Raw genomic sequence first — 17,184 nt, forward strand, 5'->3', positions numbered from 1 at the left:
CCAAATCCCAGCAACATAGCTCACCAACATGCCACACCTAGACCATATCAACACTCACATAACAACCCCTCTCAACACCTATACCAAGGCCAACCTAACCACTCTCATCCCTCCAATCTCAACTCACCATCACCTTCTGATGATAGACTCTCAAGGATTGAGAACTTACTGAAGGACATATGCAAAGAGATTCAAGACAACAAGGTGTTCAAGGAGGAAGTGCGAGCCAACTTTAAGAACCAGGGAGACACCATCCAAAGGTTGGAATCTCAAGTAGGTTATCTCTCTGAGCACATTCCCAAACCTACAGATGGATTCCCAAGTGATACGGAGAAAAATCCGAGAGGAGAAACAAAGAAAGTAAGATGGGAGGATTGCAAGATGGTCACTATAAGTGATCAAGGGACCAAAGAAGTGCCAAACAAGCTGTCAGACAACTTGAAGATACCTCAGCAGAGAAGCAGGAAAAAGATCACTAAGAACCCAAAATCTCACAACAAGAGTTGCTGAGACTCTATGCACCCTTCCCCCAATTACTCAATGGTGTTGTGGAGAAGAGAATATACTCAAGGTTTCTTGATTTGTTTGCATCCCTCCATGTAAACATACGATTCATCAAGACCCTCCAACAAATGCCGGCATACATCAAGTATATGAAAGAGCTACTTCCTAGGAAAAGCTCACTCAAGGGAGGCCAAACTATAGTGATGAATAAGGAATGCAGTGCTCTCATTCAACCAAAGTTGCCTACAAAAAGAAAGGACCCAGGGAGTTTCTACATTCCCTGTGCCATAGGAGAAACCATGTTTGATAAAGGACTCTGCGATTTGGGAGCAAGCATCAACTTAATTCCCTTATCCCTTATGAAGAGGCTGCAGATCAATGAGATAATGCCCACAGATGTAGTCATCAGGCTGGCTGACAAAACTAAAAAACAAGCAATAGGAGTGGTGGAAAACATGTTGGTAAATGTTGGGAAATACTTCCTCCCAACAGACTTTGTCATATTGTACATGGAAGAGAGTCACACTCACCCAATCATATTGGGAATACCATTCCTAGCTACAGCCAGAGCACTCATAAATGTGGAGCGAGGGGAGCTAATTCCGAGGATCCATGATGAACAGCTCACTTTCAATGTTTTCAAACGTTCAAAAAAAATAGATCAAGAGAACAAAGAACCAAGGAAAGATCACAGTGAGATACTGAAGGAAGAAACAAGCACTGAAGCACTACCATCACATCTGGGAACTCCCTTAATTGAGGAACAAAGCAAACAGCAATTGCCACAGCTCAAAGAAAAGCAGGAGGAACCTAAACCACCAGAATCATATGAGATCAGTAACCACATTTCCTTAGAGGAGGAGGTCACAAAGAGTAAGACAACATCACAAGGAACAAAGAAGAAGGTACCAAGGAGGTGGAGGAACAAGAAGATTCCTACCGAGGACTTCTCTCCAGGGGATAAAGTGATCTCAGCTTACTTCCCAGATATCCCCCCAAATCTCCCCACTGTACCATCTCAGTTACCTAAGGTCTTCACTATCAATAGAGTTCTCTCCTTGGAACATGTAGAGATCATTGATACAACCACTGGATATAGGTCTACTGCCAGAGGAGAAGACTTGAAGCACTATCAACCTCCCTGATAAAGGAAAAATGTCAAGCTAGTGACGCTAAAGAAGCGCTTCATGGGAGGCAACCCATGTTTTATATGCTTTTAGAATAGTGAATAATTCAATATTCATGAGTTCCAAACCAACCTTGACAAACACTTGGTGAAATCCTTATTATGCAGTATATAGTGAAGAACAAGTTTGGTGTTCAAGACATACCAAGAGAGCATGAATGCAATTTAGATCATGCTATTCTTGGAGCCTTGAACAGAACCTTTTCATCACATTGCTACAAACTAAGTTTGGTGTCTGATGAGTGGATAATTTATACGCTTTTTGGCATTGTTTTTAGGTAGTTTTTAGTAAGTTCAAGCTACTTTTAGGGATGTTTTCATTAGTTTTTATGTTAAATTCACATTTCTGAACTTTACTATGAGTTTGTGTATTTTTCTGTGATTTCAGGTAATTTCTGGCTGAAATTGAGGGACTTGAGCAAAACTCTGATAGGAGGCTGACAAAGGACTGCTGATGCTGTTGGAATCTGACCTCCCTGCACTCGAAATAGATTTTCTGGAGCTACAGAACTCCAAATGGCGCGCTCTTAACGGCGTTGGAAAGTAGACATCCAGAGCTTTCCAGAAATATATAATAGTCCATACTTTATTCGGGAATTGACGACGTAAACTGGCGCTCAACGCCAGTTTCATGTTGCTGTCTAGAGTAAAACGCCAGAAACACGTCACGACCCGGAGTTGAACGCCCAAAACACGTTACAACTTGGCGTTCAACTCCAAAAGAAGCCTCAGCTCGTGGATAGATCAAGCTCAGCCCAAACACACACCAAGTGGGCCCCGGAAGTGGATTTATGCATCAATTACTTACTTCTGTAAACCCTAGTAGCTAGTCTAGTATAAATAGGATAATTTACTATTGTATTAGAAATCTTTGGTCTCAGTTTTGTTTTATTCTTCATCTTAGGAGAATATTGATCACGTTTTTGGGGGCTGGCCATTTGGCCATGCCTGAACCTTTCACTTATGTATTTTCAACGGTGGAGTTTCTACACACCATAGATTAAGGGTGTGGAGCGCTGCTGTACCTCAAGTTTCAATGCAATTACTATTATTTTCTATCCAATTCGAATTATTCCTATTCTAAGATATTCGTTGCACTTCAACTTGATGAATGTGATGATCCGTGACACTCATCATCATTCTCACCTATGAACACGTGTGATTGACAACCACTTCCGTTCTACCTTAGACCGGGCGCATATCTCTTGGATTCCTTAATCAGAATCTTCGTGGTATAAGCTAGAATTGATGGCGGCATTTATGGGAATCCGGAAAGTCTAACCTTGTCTGTGGTATTCCGAGTAGGATTCCGAGATTGAATGACTGTGACGAGCTTCAAACTCCTGAAGGCTGGGCGTTAGTGACAGACGCAAAAGAATCAAGGGATTCTATTCCAACCTGATTGAGAACCGACAGATGATTAGCCGTGCTGTGACAGAGCATTTGGACCTTTTTCACTGAGAGGATGGGATGTAGCCATTGACAACGGTGATGCCCTACATACAGCTTGCCATAGAAGGGAGTGATAAAATTGGATAAAAGTAGTAGGAAAGCAGAGATTCAGGAGGAGCACAGCATCTCCATACACCTATTTGAAATTCCCATCATTGGATTACATGAGTAACTTTATCTTTATTTTATGTTTATTATTTATTATTAATTTTCAAAAATCCATAATCGATTACTATCCGCCTGACTGAGATTTACAAGATGACCATAGCTTGCTTCATACCAACAATCTCTGTGGAATCGACCCTTACTCACGTAAGGTTTATTACTTGGACGACCCAGTACACTTGCTGGTTAGTTGAACGGAGTTGTGTCCACACATAGCAAAGAGCCATTATAATCATTCCATACAACAACAAAGAGTACAACATTGATGATCATAATTTCGTCCACCAGTGTCACCCATGGTGCCACTAAGGTGCATATAAGGATAAACAGTTAGTTAGTTAGTTGGTATTCATGAATAAGCCATCTAATGTTTTCCTTATTACTCTTGCCGAAAAGTTTAGCTTTTTCAATAATATTAGTTTTTCTTTATTTTATTTTATAGAAAAAAGTAAAGGAGCATTGAAGGGGATTGATTGGACAATTAAATGAGGAAGGTTTGGACACCACAAAAGGAGGGTACTACACACGTGCCTCAAGGGGGGATGCATTGGAAAATGTTGCCATGCAACATTGAAAAGGAGGAGACCATTGAAGACCGGACAAAATTCTTCATAAAGTTGATGATCCTTGTCTTTTCTCCATGCTAAACCCCATCCGTCCATCTTACACTCACAACATCTATCCAAACCCTTCATTTTGCCCACCATTTCCCTATATAAGTAGTTCTCCCTCCATACCCCTTTCACATTCCAAATTCCCCTATTTTGTGCTTCTCCTTTTCGGAACTCAGCATAAAAAATACCCTTTCCCACTCTATTTCAACCTCGCTAATAATCATTATCTGTCTACAAACTTCACCACCTTCACACATTAACTCCCAATTATGGCATCTCTAAGCTCTAAGAGAAGAAAAGGAAAGGAACCTATGGAGCAACGCCCGTATAATGAAAAGAAATTTAGAAGCTTTCACCATGCGTTGCAGTACGGATGGATGGTTGATAAGGAAATAATTTATGAACTTGGATTTCAAGTCAGAAAAACTGAGTGCCCAGAGATCACAAAGACGGTAGAAAAGAGAAGATGGGAGCTCCTTACTGATCCGGTTGTTAAGGTAAATGCTAATCTTATAAGAGAATTCTATGCAAATGCGGTCCGATATGATAAGGCAGATGAGTCCTATACAAGCTTTGTAAGGGGAAAGACAGTAGATTTCAGTCCCATGAGTATCATGAGGGCATTAAAGCTACGGTCCATACCGTTCGAAGAAGAGAGTTATCATTCAAGAATGGACAACAGCCCCAATTATGACCAGATTGTGCAAGATATTTGTGTACCAGGCACTGACTGGGAAAGATATGCGGATAGGAGACCAAGGTTCATCAAAAGAGGAGACCTCACTTCGGAAGCAAAGGGGTGGTTCGAAATAGTAAGGAGATCTATCCTCCCAGCAGGGAACAACTCGGAAGGTGAACCTCAAGAGAGCCACAATGGTGCACTGTATACTCAAAGGAGGAGAGATCAAGGTTTATGAACTTATAGCCGCAGGCATTAGAAAGATGGCAGAGAAAAGCGACTCAAGAGGAAAGTTGGGTTACCCCAACACTATTTACCGACTATGCAACAAAGCTGGGGTGGTGTTTGAAGATGAGGACCCCGTGTGGATAAAAGAAGGCATTCCAATAACCGTTCGACGGATGCATGTTGCCACATCTCCCCTGCCTCAACGGAAGCAAAGGAAGAGGCCAGCCCCTCAAGTAGTAGAAGGACAAGTCCTAGAGGGGCAAGCACCAGTCACTTTGGATATGCACCAACTACAGGAAGCCATTGATAGCCTATCTAGACAATATTTGGAAAGCCAATGAGCACAGAAAGAGCTTCAACTGCAGATGATGGGGCAACAAGAGGAATCACTATCAAGATGGATGACTCAACAAGGGGAGTGGCAAAAGCAAATGATGGAGCAGCAACTGAGTAAAGGACAACAATGGAGTGAAACCTTCCACAGGATAGAACAAAGGCAAAATGAACAACAAGAATCCATCCAGAAGCTAATCAACATCCAAGCACATCAAGGTGCACACATACATGAGATGCATCGAAAACAAATAGAACAAGCATAACTATTGGACGAGCAAAGGGCATTCGCAGAAGGAGTTTACATGAGCGAGACTGGGCATCGTATAAACACTCAAGCCAGGCTCAGATACTTAGTAGGACAGCTGCCTATGTTGCATCCGGGAATCGCAAGGTATGAAGAAGTGAAGGATGAATTAGCACGAGAAGAAAGACAAAGGGTGGAAGAGAGTCATGAATCAGTGAAGAAGGCACTTGAGGATTGGAAGCAAGCAAGATTGGCACGGATACGAGAAAATGCAAGAGGACAAAAAGAAGACAAACAAGGAGGGGAGCATGGGCATCCACATGAGTAAAAGGTGGTGGAGTTCCTTCTTTGGTCCATCTTTTTCTATGCTTTAAATAAGGAAGGTCTTGTGTGAAATAGAACATGCTTCCATGATAGTTTGAATTTTGTTTTCAATTCTGTTTTTAAGTTTCTCACAACTTCGGTCTATGTTTGCTAGTCTGAATGTCACTGCATCTTTTTCTCACTTAATTGTATGCTTGTCCCTTTTAATCAAATGAAAAGAGAATGAGTGTTTTATAAAGGACCAGAGTGGAGTTCATATTATGGAGTGAGTTCCTAAGTTTGTGGTGTAATCATAAGTTAGCTAAGTTGGTTCACCAACAAGGTGGGAAGACAACTATCTGTCATGAATCCTATGCTTTGAACACACCCCATAAAAGGCTAACTAAATAACAAGATCCTAATAAGAAAAAGGGAAAGAACAATCAAAGTTGTAGAATAAAAGAAAATAGCAAGAAAAGAGGCTAGGCACCAAGGGTTTGAGTCTTGAGGAATGTGTCTGTGGTGTTCTTGTACCAAGGATCTGCTTGGATTACCAAGGATCTGCTTGGATTACAAAGGTAAGTGTCACTAACGTTCTCGAAGAATTGGCATTACTACGTTAGAAGCCACGTTAACCTAGTTAACGTGGACTCCAACGTAAGGAGAAGGGGTGACTCACCACGTTATTGGGAAAGGAAAGTCCCAATAACGTATGCGAAGGACCAAGAGGTAACGTTAGTGGTCACGTTAGTGCCACTAACGTTGAAGTCAACATGATTATATTTGGGTTAAGAACGTTAAAGGTGATGGTCACTAACGTTCTCGAACCCACACTTTCACTTAACGTTGACACCACTAACGTCCTAAGCCAAAGTCCCTGCCTACTTCACCTTTTCTCTCTGCAAGCAAAGCTAAGCCCAATAAAGAGGATAACTGCTTCAAACTTAAGATTCAAAGGCCCACACCCAAGATTTGAAGAGCTAACTAGAAGATCAGCAGAGTAGTATATATAGGAGTAGCTTTGAATTAGATAGGAGTTTTTTTTTTCTTTGGGGGAAACTTTAGGAGCTTTGGGAATAGAACTACTTTCTGTATTTTTACTTTCTCTGCAACTTCTAGTTTTACTTTCATGATGTATTCTCCATCTTTGTTTTCAATTTTCAGAGCTATGAACAACTAAACCCATTTCATTGGGTTAGGGAGCTCTGCTGCATTTTGATGGATCAATATTAGTTTTCATTCTTCTTCTTCTATCTTTTCTCTTGATTTTACTAGAAAGCTTTCAATCTTCATCCAATTGGGTAGTTATCTTGGAAAAGAAACTATTCATACTTGGATCTCTTCGGAACCTTGGAAGAGGAATGAAGAGATCATGCTAGAAATGCTTTCTCATGCTGGATCAAATTGGGTTAGGATGGATATGTGACTATAATCCTACCAATACTTGATTTGGGAATGCATGTGGTATAATCAGTGACCATACTTCATCTCTTCTCATGAGCAATTGACCAATGAATTGGCTATTGATCAAGATTTGAGAGATTGGATTACCAAGGAATTGGAATTTGATCACTTAAGATTGCCAAGGAGATCAATGAATGCATTGATTGAGGAAGAGATGAAAATGAATTTGATCTAGAGAATGCAATATCTCCTAAGCCCAATGAACTCCCCATTTCTGATCTTACCCATTCTCTTTAATTTCTGCCATTTACTTTTATGAGCATTTCCCCGTTCCCATTTAAGATTCTGCAATTTATTTTCTGCCATTTACATTCAGCTCTTTATTTCTAGCATTTACTTTTTCTGCTATTTACTTTTCTGCAATTTAATTTTCTGCAAGTCTCAAATTAAATTCTGGTTCGCTCAACTAGAACATTCCTCTAATTAAAGTTGTTTGATCAATCAATCTCTGTGGGATTCGACCTCACTCTATAGTGAGTTTTTACTTGACGACAATTCGGTACACTTGCCGAAGGAAATTTGTTGAGAGACAAGTGTTCCGTGCATCATAAAGGTGGGATAGATATGGCTAAGCAGACTAAAATGGTTGAATCCTTGATTATTTTAAGTCTCCACATCAACCTATCTCAACCAAATCAAAACAAAAGGCAATCCTAACCTTCTATCAATTCTTTTTCACAATCACTCATGTATGGCTCATTATTCATATCACATATGCATTTCTTATTCATTTTCCTTCACTTAGGGGCACTTTCATCCCCTTTTTGTGATGATAATGTTTTTTTTATGTGAAAGTGAATATGCATATGGTTTTAGTAGCCCATACATGAATGCACCCATTTTCCAAGATTTTCAATAAATACCCAAATGTAATATTTTTAATCACTACCAATGTTTCCCAATATTCTCCCACACTTAAATGAAACACACTCCTCAACTTAAGCTAATCAAGGATACAATCCAAGGTAAATCATGGTTTTCCGCTTAAGATTGTAATGTGGTGATATTACAAACAATGGGGGTAAATAAGGCTCAAAAAGGGTTAACAATAGTAGATGCAAAGGGTAGGTCTATATGGGTTAGTGATCTATGCAAATATGGCCTCAATCATGCTCAATGCAATTCAAAATATCAATCATTGGAAATAAAGAATCAAGCAAAACCAAGATTACAATTATAGAAGAGATATAACACACAATGAACAAAATTAGTGGTTAAAATGTGTAACCACTTAATATAGCTCAAAACTCACAGGCAATTGTTATTTACTCTTCTATGTTCCATAGAAATCCATTCAAGCAAGTTTGAAAAACTGTTTTCAAATCAATTCAATAGAATGCCCTTGAAACAAAATTCTTGAAAAATTTGTTGTTTTTCACCAAAATTTATTTCCTATATGTATGTATGACGTGATGGATGCAAAATTTTTCAAAATTTCCTAGTTCTTTCCCTAATTTTCAACAAGCAAAAACGTAATATGAACAATTAGGATCAAAATAAACTAGGCATAAGCTATTCACATCATCCAATCACAATCCATATATATACTATGTACCATGCAATATCAAATGCAATATGTAAATATATACCAACATAAAAGTGCAATACTAGATATAACTATAAGTAACTGATATATATACCAAAGCAAAAGTGCATAAGTCAAAGTACTAAAAAAAATCCACAAAAACATCATAAAGACTGAAAATAACTAAATGAAAGTGTTCAGTAGAGAATGTTTACACCCAAAATATCGCAGATCCTCCCCCACACTTAAGTCGTGCACTGTTCTCAGTGCCTAAAATAGTCAATCGAGGAGGAAATCAACCATGAGAAGCTTGATGAGCGGATATTTTATACACTTTTTGGGGGTAATTTCATGTAGTTTTTAGTATGTTTTAGTTAGTTTTTAGTATATTTTTATTAGTTTTTAGGAAAAATTCATATTTCTATACTTTACTATGAGTTTTTGTGTTTTTCTGTGATTTCAGGTATTTTCTGGCTGAAATTGAAGGAGCTGAGCAAAAATCTGATTCAGGCTAAAAAAGGACTGCTGATGCTGTTGGATTCTGACCTCCCTGTACTCGGAATGAATTTTTTGGAGCTAAAGAAGTCCAATTGGCGTGATCTCAATTGGGTTGGAAAGTAGACATCCAGGGCTTTCCAGCAACATATAATAGTCCATACTTTGCTCGAAGATAAACGACGTAAACTGGTGTTTAACGTCAGTTCCATGTTCTATTCTGGCGTTAAATGCCAGAAACAGGTTGCAAATTGGAGTTAAACGCCCAAAACAGGTTACAACCTGACGTTTAACTCTAGAAACAGCCCAGGCACGTGAAAAGCTCAAGTCTTAGCCCCAGCACACACCAAGTGGGCCCCAGAAGTGGATTTTTGCACTATCTATCTCAGTTTACTCATTTTCTGTAAACCTAGGTTACTAGTTTAGTATTTAAACAACTTTTAGAGATTTATTTTGTACCTCATGACATTTTAGATCTGAACTTTGTACTCTTTGATGGCATGAGTCTCTAAACTCCATTGTTGGGGGTGAGGATCTCTGCTATGTCTCGATGAACTAATGCAAGTACTTCTGTTTTCCATTCAAACACGCTTGTTTCTATCTAAGATATTTATTCGTACTTGACCATGATGAATGTGATGATCCATGACACTCATCACCATTCTCAATCTATAAACGCGTGCCTGACAACCACTTCCGTTCTACCTTCGATTGAATGAGTATCTCTTGGATTCCTTAATCAGAATCTTCGTGGTATAAGCTAGAATCCATTGGCAGCATTCTTGAGAATCTGGAAAGTCTAAACCTTGTTTGTGGTATTCCGAGTAGGATTTAAGGATTGAATGACTGTGACGAGCTTCAAACTCACAAGGGTTGGGCGTAGTGACAGACGCAAAAGGATCAATGGATCCTATTCCAGCATGAGTGAGAACCGACAGATGATTAGCCGTGCAGTGACAGCGCACCTGGACCATTTTCACTGAGAGGATGGATGGTAGCCATTGACAACGGTGATCCACCAACACACAGCTTACCAAAGAAGGAACTTTGTGTGCGTGAAAAAGATGACAGTAGGAAAGCAGAGATTCAGAAGACAAAGTATCTCCAAAACTCCAACACATTCTCCATTACTGCGTAACAAATACTCATTTCATGCTCTTTCACTTTTTACAATTGAAACTAAAGAACCCTATTGGTATCTTGACTAAGAATAATAAGATAACCATAGCTTGCTTCAAGCCGGCAATCTCCGTGGGATCGACCCTTACTCACATAAGGTATTACTTGGACGACCCAGTGCACTTGCTGGTTAGTTGTGCAGAATTACATAGTGTGAGTGTAATTTTCGTGCACCAAGTTTTTGGCGCCATTGCCGGGGATTGTTTGAGTTTGAACAACTGACGTTGAATCTTGTTGCTTAGATTAGGAAAATTTTGTCTTTTGGGTCAAAGTCTTTTAATTTCTTTTAAAAAAATTTTCAAAAATATTATTTTTCTCTATTATTTTTTAGTTTTTATGTGAGTTTAGTGTCATGTTTTAAGTTTGGTGTCAATTGCATGCTTTTCTTTGTCTTTCGATTTTCGAATTGCATGTTCTTTGTTCATCTTTGACCTTCAAGTTGTTCTTGTCTATTTTCCTTGTTTGATCTTTAGTTTGTCTTGTTTTATGTTTTTTCTTGTGCTTTTTCAAAATATCAGTTTTCAAAAATTTTTTTATTTATTAAAAATATCTCTTTAAAACACGTTACATTTATAGCTCAATTGGCTGGAGCATTGTGTTTGTGTTCTTGGTAATTAGGAATCTTCCTTTTAAAACTTTTTCAAAAATAATTTTTCTTTGATTAAATCTTGTGCCAAACTTTAAGTTTGGTGTTCTCTTGTTAATTTTCCTTTAATTTTCGAAAATTTTATTGTGGTTTTCTAAAAATTTTAAGTTTGGTGTTCTATCTTTTGTTCTTGTTATTCTTGTGAGTCTTCAAGGTGTTCTTGAGTCTTCTTTGTGTTTTGATCTTAAAATTTTTAAGTTTGGTGTGCCTTGGTATTTTCCCTCCAAAATTTTCGAAAACAAGGAGCATTGGATTTAAAAATTTTAAGTCTTGTGTCTTTTGTGTGTTTTTCTCTTTCATAATAAAATTCAAAAATAAAAAAATTTATCTTTTCTAACTATTTTTAAGCAATTATTTCGAATTTTTTTTAATTCAGATTTCAATTTCAAAATTTTTCAAATCTTATCCTTTTAAGATTTTTAAAAATCATATCTTTTTCAAAAATATCCTAACCACTTTCTCTCTCCTCACTTTTTCGAAAATCTTCATAAAATATTTTTACAGGAAGAACCTACAGAGTTTTTGGCACAATTTTTACAAATTGCTGACACAGTACATGATAAGGAAGTAGATCAGGATGTCTACAGATTATTACTGTTTTCATTTGCTGTAAAAGACCAAGCTAAGAGGTGGTTAAATAACCAACTTAAGGCTAGCATATGGACATGGAAACAACTGTCAGAAAAATTTCTGAATCACTATTTCCCTCCAAAACGGATGACACAGCTAAGGCTGGACATCCAAGGCTTTAAACAAGGAGATAATGAATCTCGTTATGATGCTTAGGAGAGATATAGAGAGATGCTACGAAAATGCCCCTCTGAAATGTTTTCAGAGTGGGTGCAGTTAGACATCTTCTATTATGGGCTTACAGAGAAAGCTCAGATGACTTTGGATCACTTAGCTGGTGGATCTATACACATGAGAAAGATAATTGAAGAAGCTCAAGAGCTCATTGATACAGTTGCTAGAAATTAGCATATGTACCTAAGTAGTGAATCTTCCATGAAAGAAGAGGCTAAAACAGTAACTGCTGAACTCAGTTCTGCAGAACAAGTTACTGAATTCAACCAGCAATTAGATTTTCTAACAAAATAGCTAGCCAAATTCAAGGAGATACTACAAGACACAAGAAAGGCTAATATGAATATAGAAGTACAGTTGAAACAAACAGAACAGCAGTTATCAAAACAAATAACAGAAGAATGCCAAGCAGTTCAATTAAGAAGTGGAAAAATATTAAATACCTCACTTTAAGGCAGCAGAAAGCCAAGAGATGAATAAACTGCTACCCAAAATCCCTCTGAGGACAGTAAGAGCCCAGAGAGGAGTAATTATGGCGCTCAAACTCCAGAAAAAGATGGAGAGATGGCGTTAAACGCCCAACCCATGCTCAGTTCTGGCGTTCAAACGCCATAAATAAGTAAGAAGTTGGTGTTGAACACCCAAAGAAAGCTCAGTTCTGGCGTTCAGATGCCAGAAATAAGTAAGGAGTTGGCGTCTAACGCCACTCCAGCTTCCAACCCTGGCATTCAAATGCCAGTGAGGGATCAGACACATACAAGTGCTAATAGCAACCCCTCTAAAAAGGCTTCTCCAACTACATCTGTAGGAAATAAACCTGCAGCAACTAAGTTTGAGGAATACAAAGCCAAAATGCCTTATCCTCAGAAACTCTGCCAAGCGGAACAGGATAAGCAATTTGCCCGCTTTGTAGACTATCTCAGGACTCTTGAAATAAAGATTTCGTTTGTAGAGGCACTTGAGCAAATACCCTCTTATGCTAAGTTCATGAAAGAGATCTTAAGTCATAAGAAGGATTGGAGAGAAACTGAAAAAGTTTACCTCACTGAAGAATGTTGTGCAGTCATTTTGAAAAGCTTACCAGAGAAGCTTAAAAATCCTGGAAGCTTTATGATACCATGCACATTAGAGGGTACTTGTACCAAGGAAGCTCTATGTGATCTTAGAGCAGGTATCAAACCTAATATCTACATCCACTATCAAAAAGATTGGTTTGACTGAAGAAGTCAAGCCAACCCGGATATGTCTCCAACTTGCTAATGGCTCCATTAAATACCCATCAGGTGTGATTGAAGACATGATTGTCAAGGTTGGGCCATTTGCCTTTTCCATTGACTTTGTGGTGCGAGAAATGGAGGAACACAAGAGTGCAACTCTCATTCTAGGAAGACCTTTCCTAGCAACTGGACGAACACTCATTGACATCCAAAAAGGGGAAATAACCCTGAGAGTCAATGAGGATGAGTTTAAGTTGAATGTTGTCAAAGCTATGCAGCATCCAGACACCCCAAACGACTGCATGAGCATTGATATTATTGACTCTCTGGTGAAAGAGGTCAATATGACTGAGAGTCTCGAATCAGAGCTAGAGGATATCTTTAAAGATGTTCAGCCTGATCTGGAGGAACCAGAGAGAATAATAGAACCTCTGAAAATCCCTCAAGAAGAGGAAAAACCTCCTAAACCCGAGCTCAAACCATTACCACCATCCCTGAAATATGCATTTCTGGGAGAAGGTGACACTTTTCCTATAATCATAAGCTCTACCTTAGAGCCACAGGAAGAAGAAGCACTAATTCAAGTGCTGAGGACACACAAGACAGCTCTTAGGTGGTCCATCAGTGATCTTAAGGGCATTAACCCAGCTAGATGCATGCACAAGATCCTGTTGGAGGATGACGCTAAGCCAGTGGTTCAACCACAGAGGCGGCTGAATCCAGCCATGAAGGAGGTGGTGCAAAAGGAGGTCACTAAATTACTAGAGGCTGGGATTATTTATCCTATTTCTGATAGCCCCTGGGTGAGCCCTATCCAAGTCATCCCTAAGAAGGGTGGCATGATAGTGGTTTATAATGAAAAAAAAATGAACTGGTTCCTACAAGAACAGTTACAGGGTGGCCTATGTATATTGATTACAGAAGGCTCAATATAGCTACCAGAAAGGATCATTTTCCTTTACCATTCATAGACTAGATGCTAGAAAGACTAGCAGGTCATAAATACTACTGCTTCCTGGATGGATATTCAGGTTATAATCAAATTGCAGTAGATCCCTAGGATCAAGAGAAAATGACATTCACATGTCCATATGGAGTATTTGCATACAGAAGGATGCCATTTGGTCTGTGCAATGCACCTGCAACCTTTCAAAGGTGCATGCTCTCTATTTTCTCTGATATGGTAGAAAAATTTCTGGAAGTCTTCATGGATGACTTTTCAGTATTTGGAGACTCATTCAGCTCCTGTCTTGACCATCTAGCACTTGTTCTAAAGAGGTGCCAAGAGACTAACATGGTTTTAAACTGGGAGAAATGTCACTTTATGGTGACTGAAGGAATTGTCCTTGGGCACCAAATTTCGAACAAGGGAATAGAGGTGGATCAAGCTAAGGTAGAGGTAATTGAAAAATTACCACCACCTGCCAATGTTAAGGCAATCAGAAGCTTTCTGGGGCATGCAGGATTCTATAGGAGGTTTATAAAAGATTTTTCAAAAATTGCAAAACCTCTAAGTAATCTGCTAGCTACTGACACGCCATTTATCTTTGATAAGGAGTGTCTGCAGGTGTTTGAGACTCTGAAAGCTAAGCTGGTCACAACACCAGTCATCTCTGCACCAGACTGGACATTACCATTTGAACTAATGTGTGATGCCAGTGAACATGCCATTGGTGCAGTGTTGGGACAAAGGCATGACAAGCTTCTGCACGTCATTTATTATGCCAGTCGTTTTTAAATGACGCACAGAAGAACTACACAACCACAGAAAAAGAGTTACTTGCAGTGGTTTACGCCATTGACAAGTTCAGATCTTATTTAGTAGGATCAAAAGTGATTGTGTACACTGACCATGCTGCTCTTAAATATCTACTCACAAAGTAGGATTCAAAACCCAGACTCATAAGATGGGTATTGCTTCTGCAAGAGTTTAATATAGAAATAAGATACAGAAAAGGGACAGAGAACCAAGTAGCAGACCACCTGTCCCGAATAGAACCAGTAGAAGGGGCGTCCCTCCCTCTTACTGAGATCTTTGAAAATTTTCCAGATGAGCAACTCTTTGCCATCCAGGAAGTACCATGGATTGCAGACATTGCAAACTACAAGGCTGTAAGATTCATACCCAAAGAGTATAGTAGGCAGCAATCCAAGAAATTGATCTCGGATGCAAAGTACTATTTGTGGGATGACCCATATCTCTTCAACAGATGTGCAGACGGAGTAATCCGTAGATGTGTGCCTAAAGAAGAAACACGAAAGATCCTCAGGCATTGCCATGGATCACAGTATGGAGGATATTTTGGAAGTGCGCGAACAGCCACAAGAGTCTTCCAATGTGGCTTCTACTGCCCTACACTCTATAAAGACTCCCGAGAGTTTGTACCTAATTGTGACAGTTGCCAAAGATCCGGCAATCTGCCTCACAGTTATGCCATGCATCAACAAGGAATCTTGGAGATTGAGTTGTTTGATGTATGGGGTATTGACTTTACGGGGCCTTTCCCACCATCATACTCAAATACTTATATTCTGGTGGCAGTGGATTATGTATTCAAATGGGTGGAAGCTATTGCAACACCCACTAATGATACTAAGACAGTGCTGAAATTTCCTCCAGAAACATATCTTCAGCAGATTTGGTGTCCCTAGAGTACTAATTAGTGATGGGGGTGCTCATTTCTGCAATAAACAGCTTTACTCTACTATGGTTCGATATGGAGTTAGCCACATGGTTTGCAACTCCACATCATCCACAGACAAACGGGCAAGCTGAAGTCTCTAATAGAGAACTTAAAAGAATCATGGAACGGACTGTGATTAACCGTAGAAGGGATTGGGCAAGAAGCTTGAATGATGCTCTGTGGGCATACAGAACAGCATTCAAGACTCCTATAGGGACCTCTCCATACCAGCTTGTGTATGGAAAAGCCTATCACTTGCTAGTGGAACTGGAACATAAGGCCTAATGGACAACCAGATTCCTAAACCTTGATGCCAAGTTAGCTGGAGAAAATGCAAAAATTTACAAAGAGAAAGCAAAAAGATGGCAATGCAAGAAACTGTCATCCAGAGTCTTTGAGCCAGGGAAGAAAGTTCTGCTGTTTAACTCTAGGCTCAGATTATTCCCTGGAAAGTTGAAATCCTAGTGGAGAAGACCATATGTGATTACAGGTGTGTCACCATATGGATATGTAGAGCTTCAGGATAATGACTCTAACAAATAATTCATTGTTAATGGACAGAGAGTCAAACATTATCTTGAAAGCAATTTTGAGCAAGAATGCTCAAAACTGAGACTTGATTAAAGCTCAGTAATAGTCTAGCTAAAGACAATAAAGAAGCGCTTGTTGGGAGGCAACCCAGCCATTAACAAAGCTTATTTGTTAATTAATTGATAAATTTACAGGTTCATATTAATTTTCTTCAAGGTAAAGTATCAATTGCATGAGTTCACAGAATTACAGAAGGATTCAGAGGATAAAACATCAAAAAAAGAAGCTCACTGGTGCGAAAACGCCAGTAAGAGCTATTTTGGGCGTTAAATTCCCAAAAGAAGCATCTACTGGGTGTTTAACGCCAGTAGAGATAGCCATCTGAGCGTTAAACGCCAGAAAGAAGCAGCTTCTGGGCGTTTAACGCTAGATTTACAGCGTCCTGGGCGTTCAGAAAAACGCCCAGTGATAAGGGAGTTTCTGGCATTTAACGCCAGCTAGAAGTAACAGCTGGGCGTTAAACACCCAGACCAAGCACCAACTGGGCGTTAAACGCCCAAAACATGCAGCAGTTGGGCGTTTAATGCCAGGATTGTGGAAGGGAGGAAGTTTTTGTTCCCAACTTGATTTTTTTTCAAATTTTCATGTTTCCATCCATAATTTCTTGCATAAACATATTACAAATCCTAATTTTTCAAATCCTTTTTCAAAAATATCAAATATATCTTAATTGTAAACATAAATCTTTTTTTTTAATCCTCTTCAACTTCTTTTCAAATCTTTTTCAAAATTCAATTATCTTTTTGAATTCTTTTCAAATCTTTTTAAATTCTTCTCAAATCTTTTTAAACTCATCATATCTTCTTTTCAAAATTCAGATTTATCTTTTTCAAATATCTTTCATATCTTTTCAATTTTAAATTACATC

The 17,184-nt window shown here is 38.9% G+C and overlaps 1 protein-coding gene across 1 annotated transcript; it reads left to right on the forward strand.

The window, feature by feature from the left end:
- The first annotated feature begins 632 nt into the window (after nt 1-632).
- LOC130934335 (uncharacterized) lies at nt 633-1,649 on the forward strand. The gene has a single exon (XM_057863914.1). The coding sequence runs from the start codon at nt 633-635 to the stop codon at nt 1,647-1,649; it is 1,017 nt and encodes a 338-aa protein (XP_057719897.1).
- Nucleotides 1,650-17,184: the final 15,535 nt, after the last annotated feature.

The sequence above is a fragment of the Arachis stenosperma genome, chromosome 6 (assembly GCF_014773155.1).
Source record: "Arachis stenosperma cultivar V10309 chromosome 6, arast.V10309.gnm1.PFL2, whole genome shotgun sequence".
Classification (NCBI taxonomy): Eukaryota; Viridiplantae; Streptophyta; class Magnoliopsida; order Fabales; family Fabaceae; genus Arachis; species Arachis stenosperma.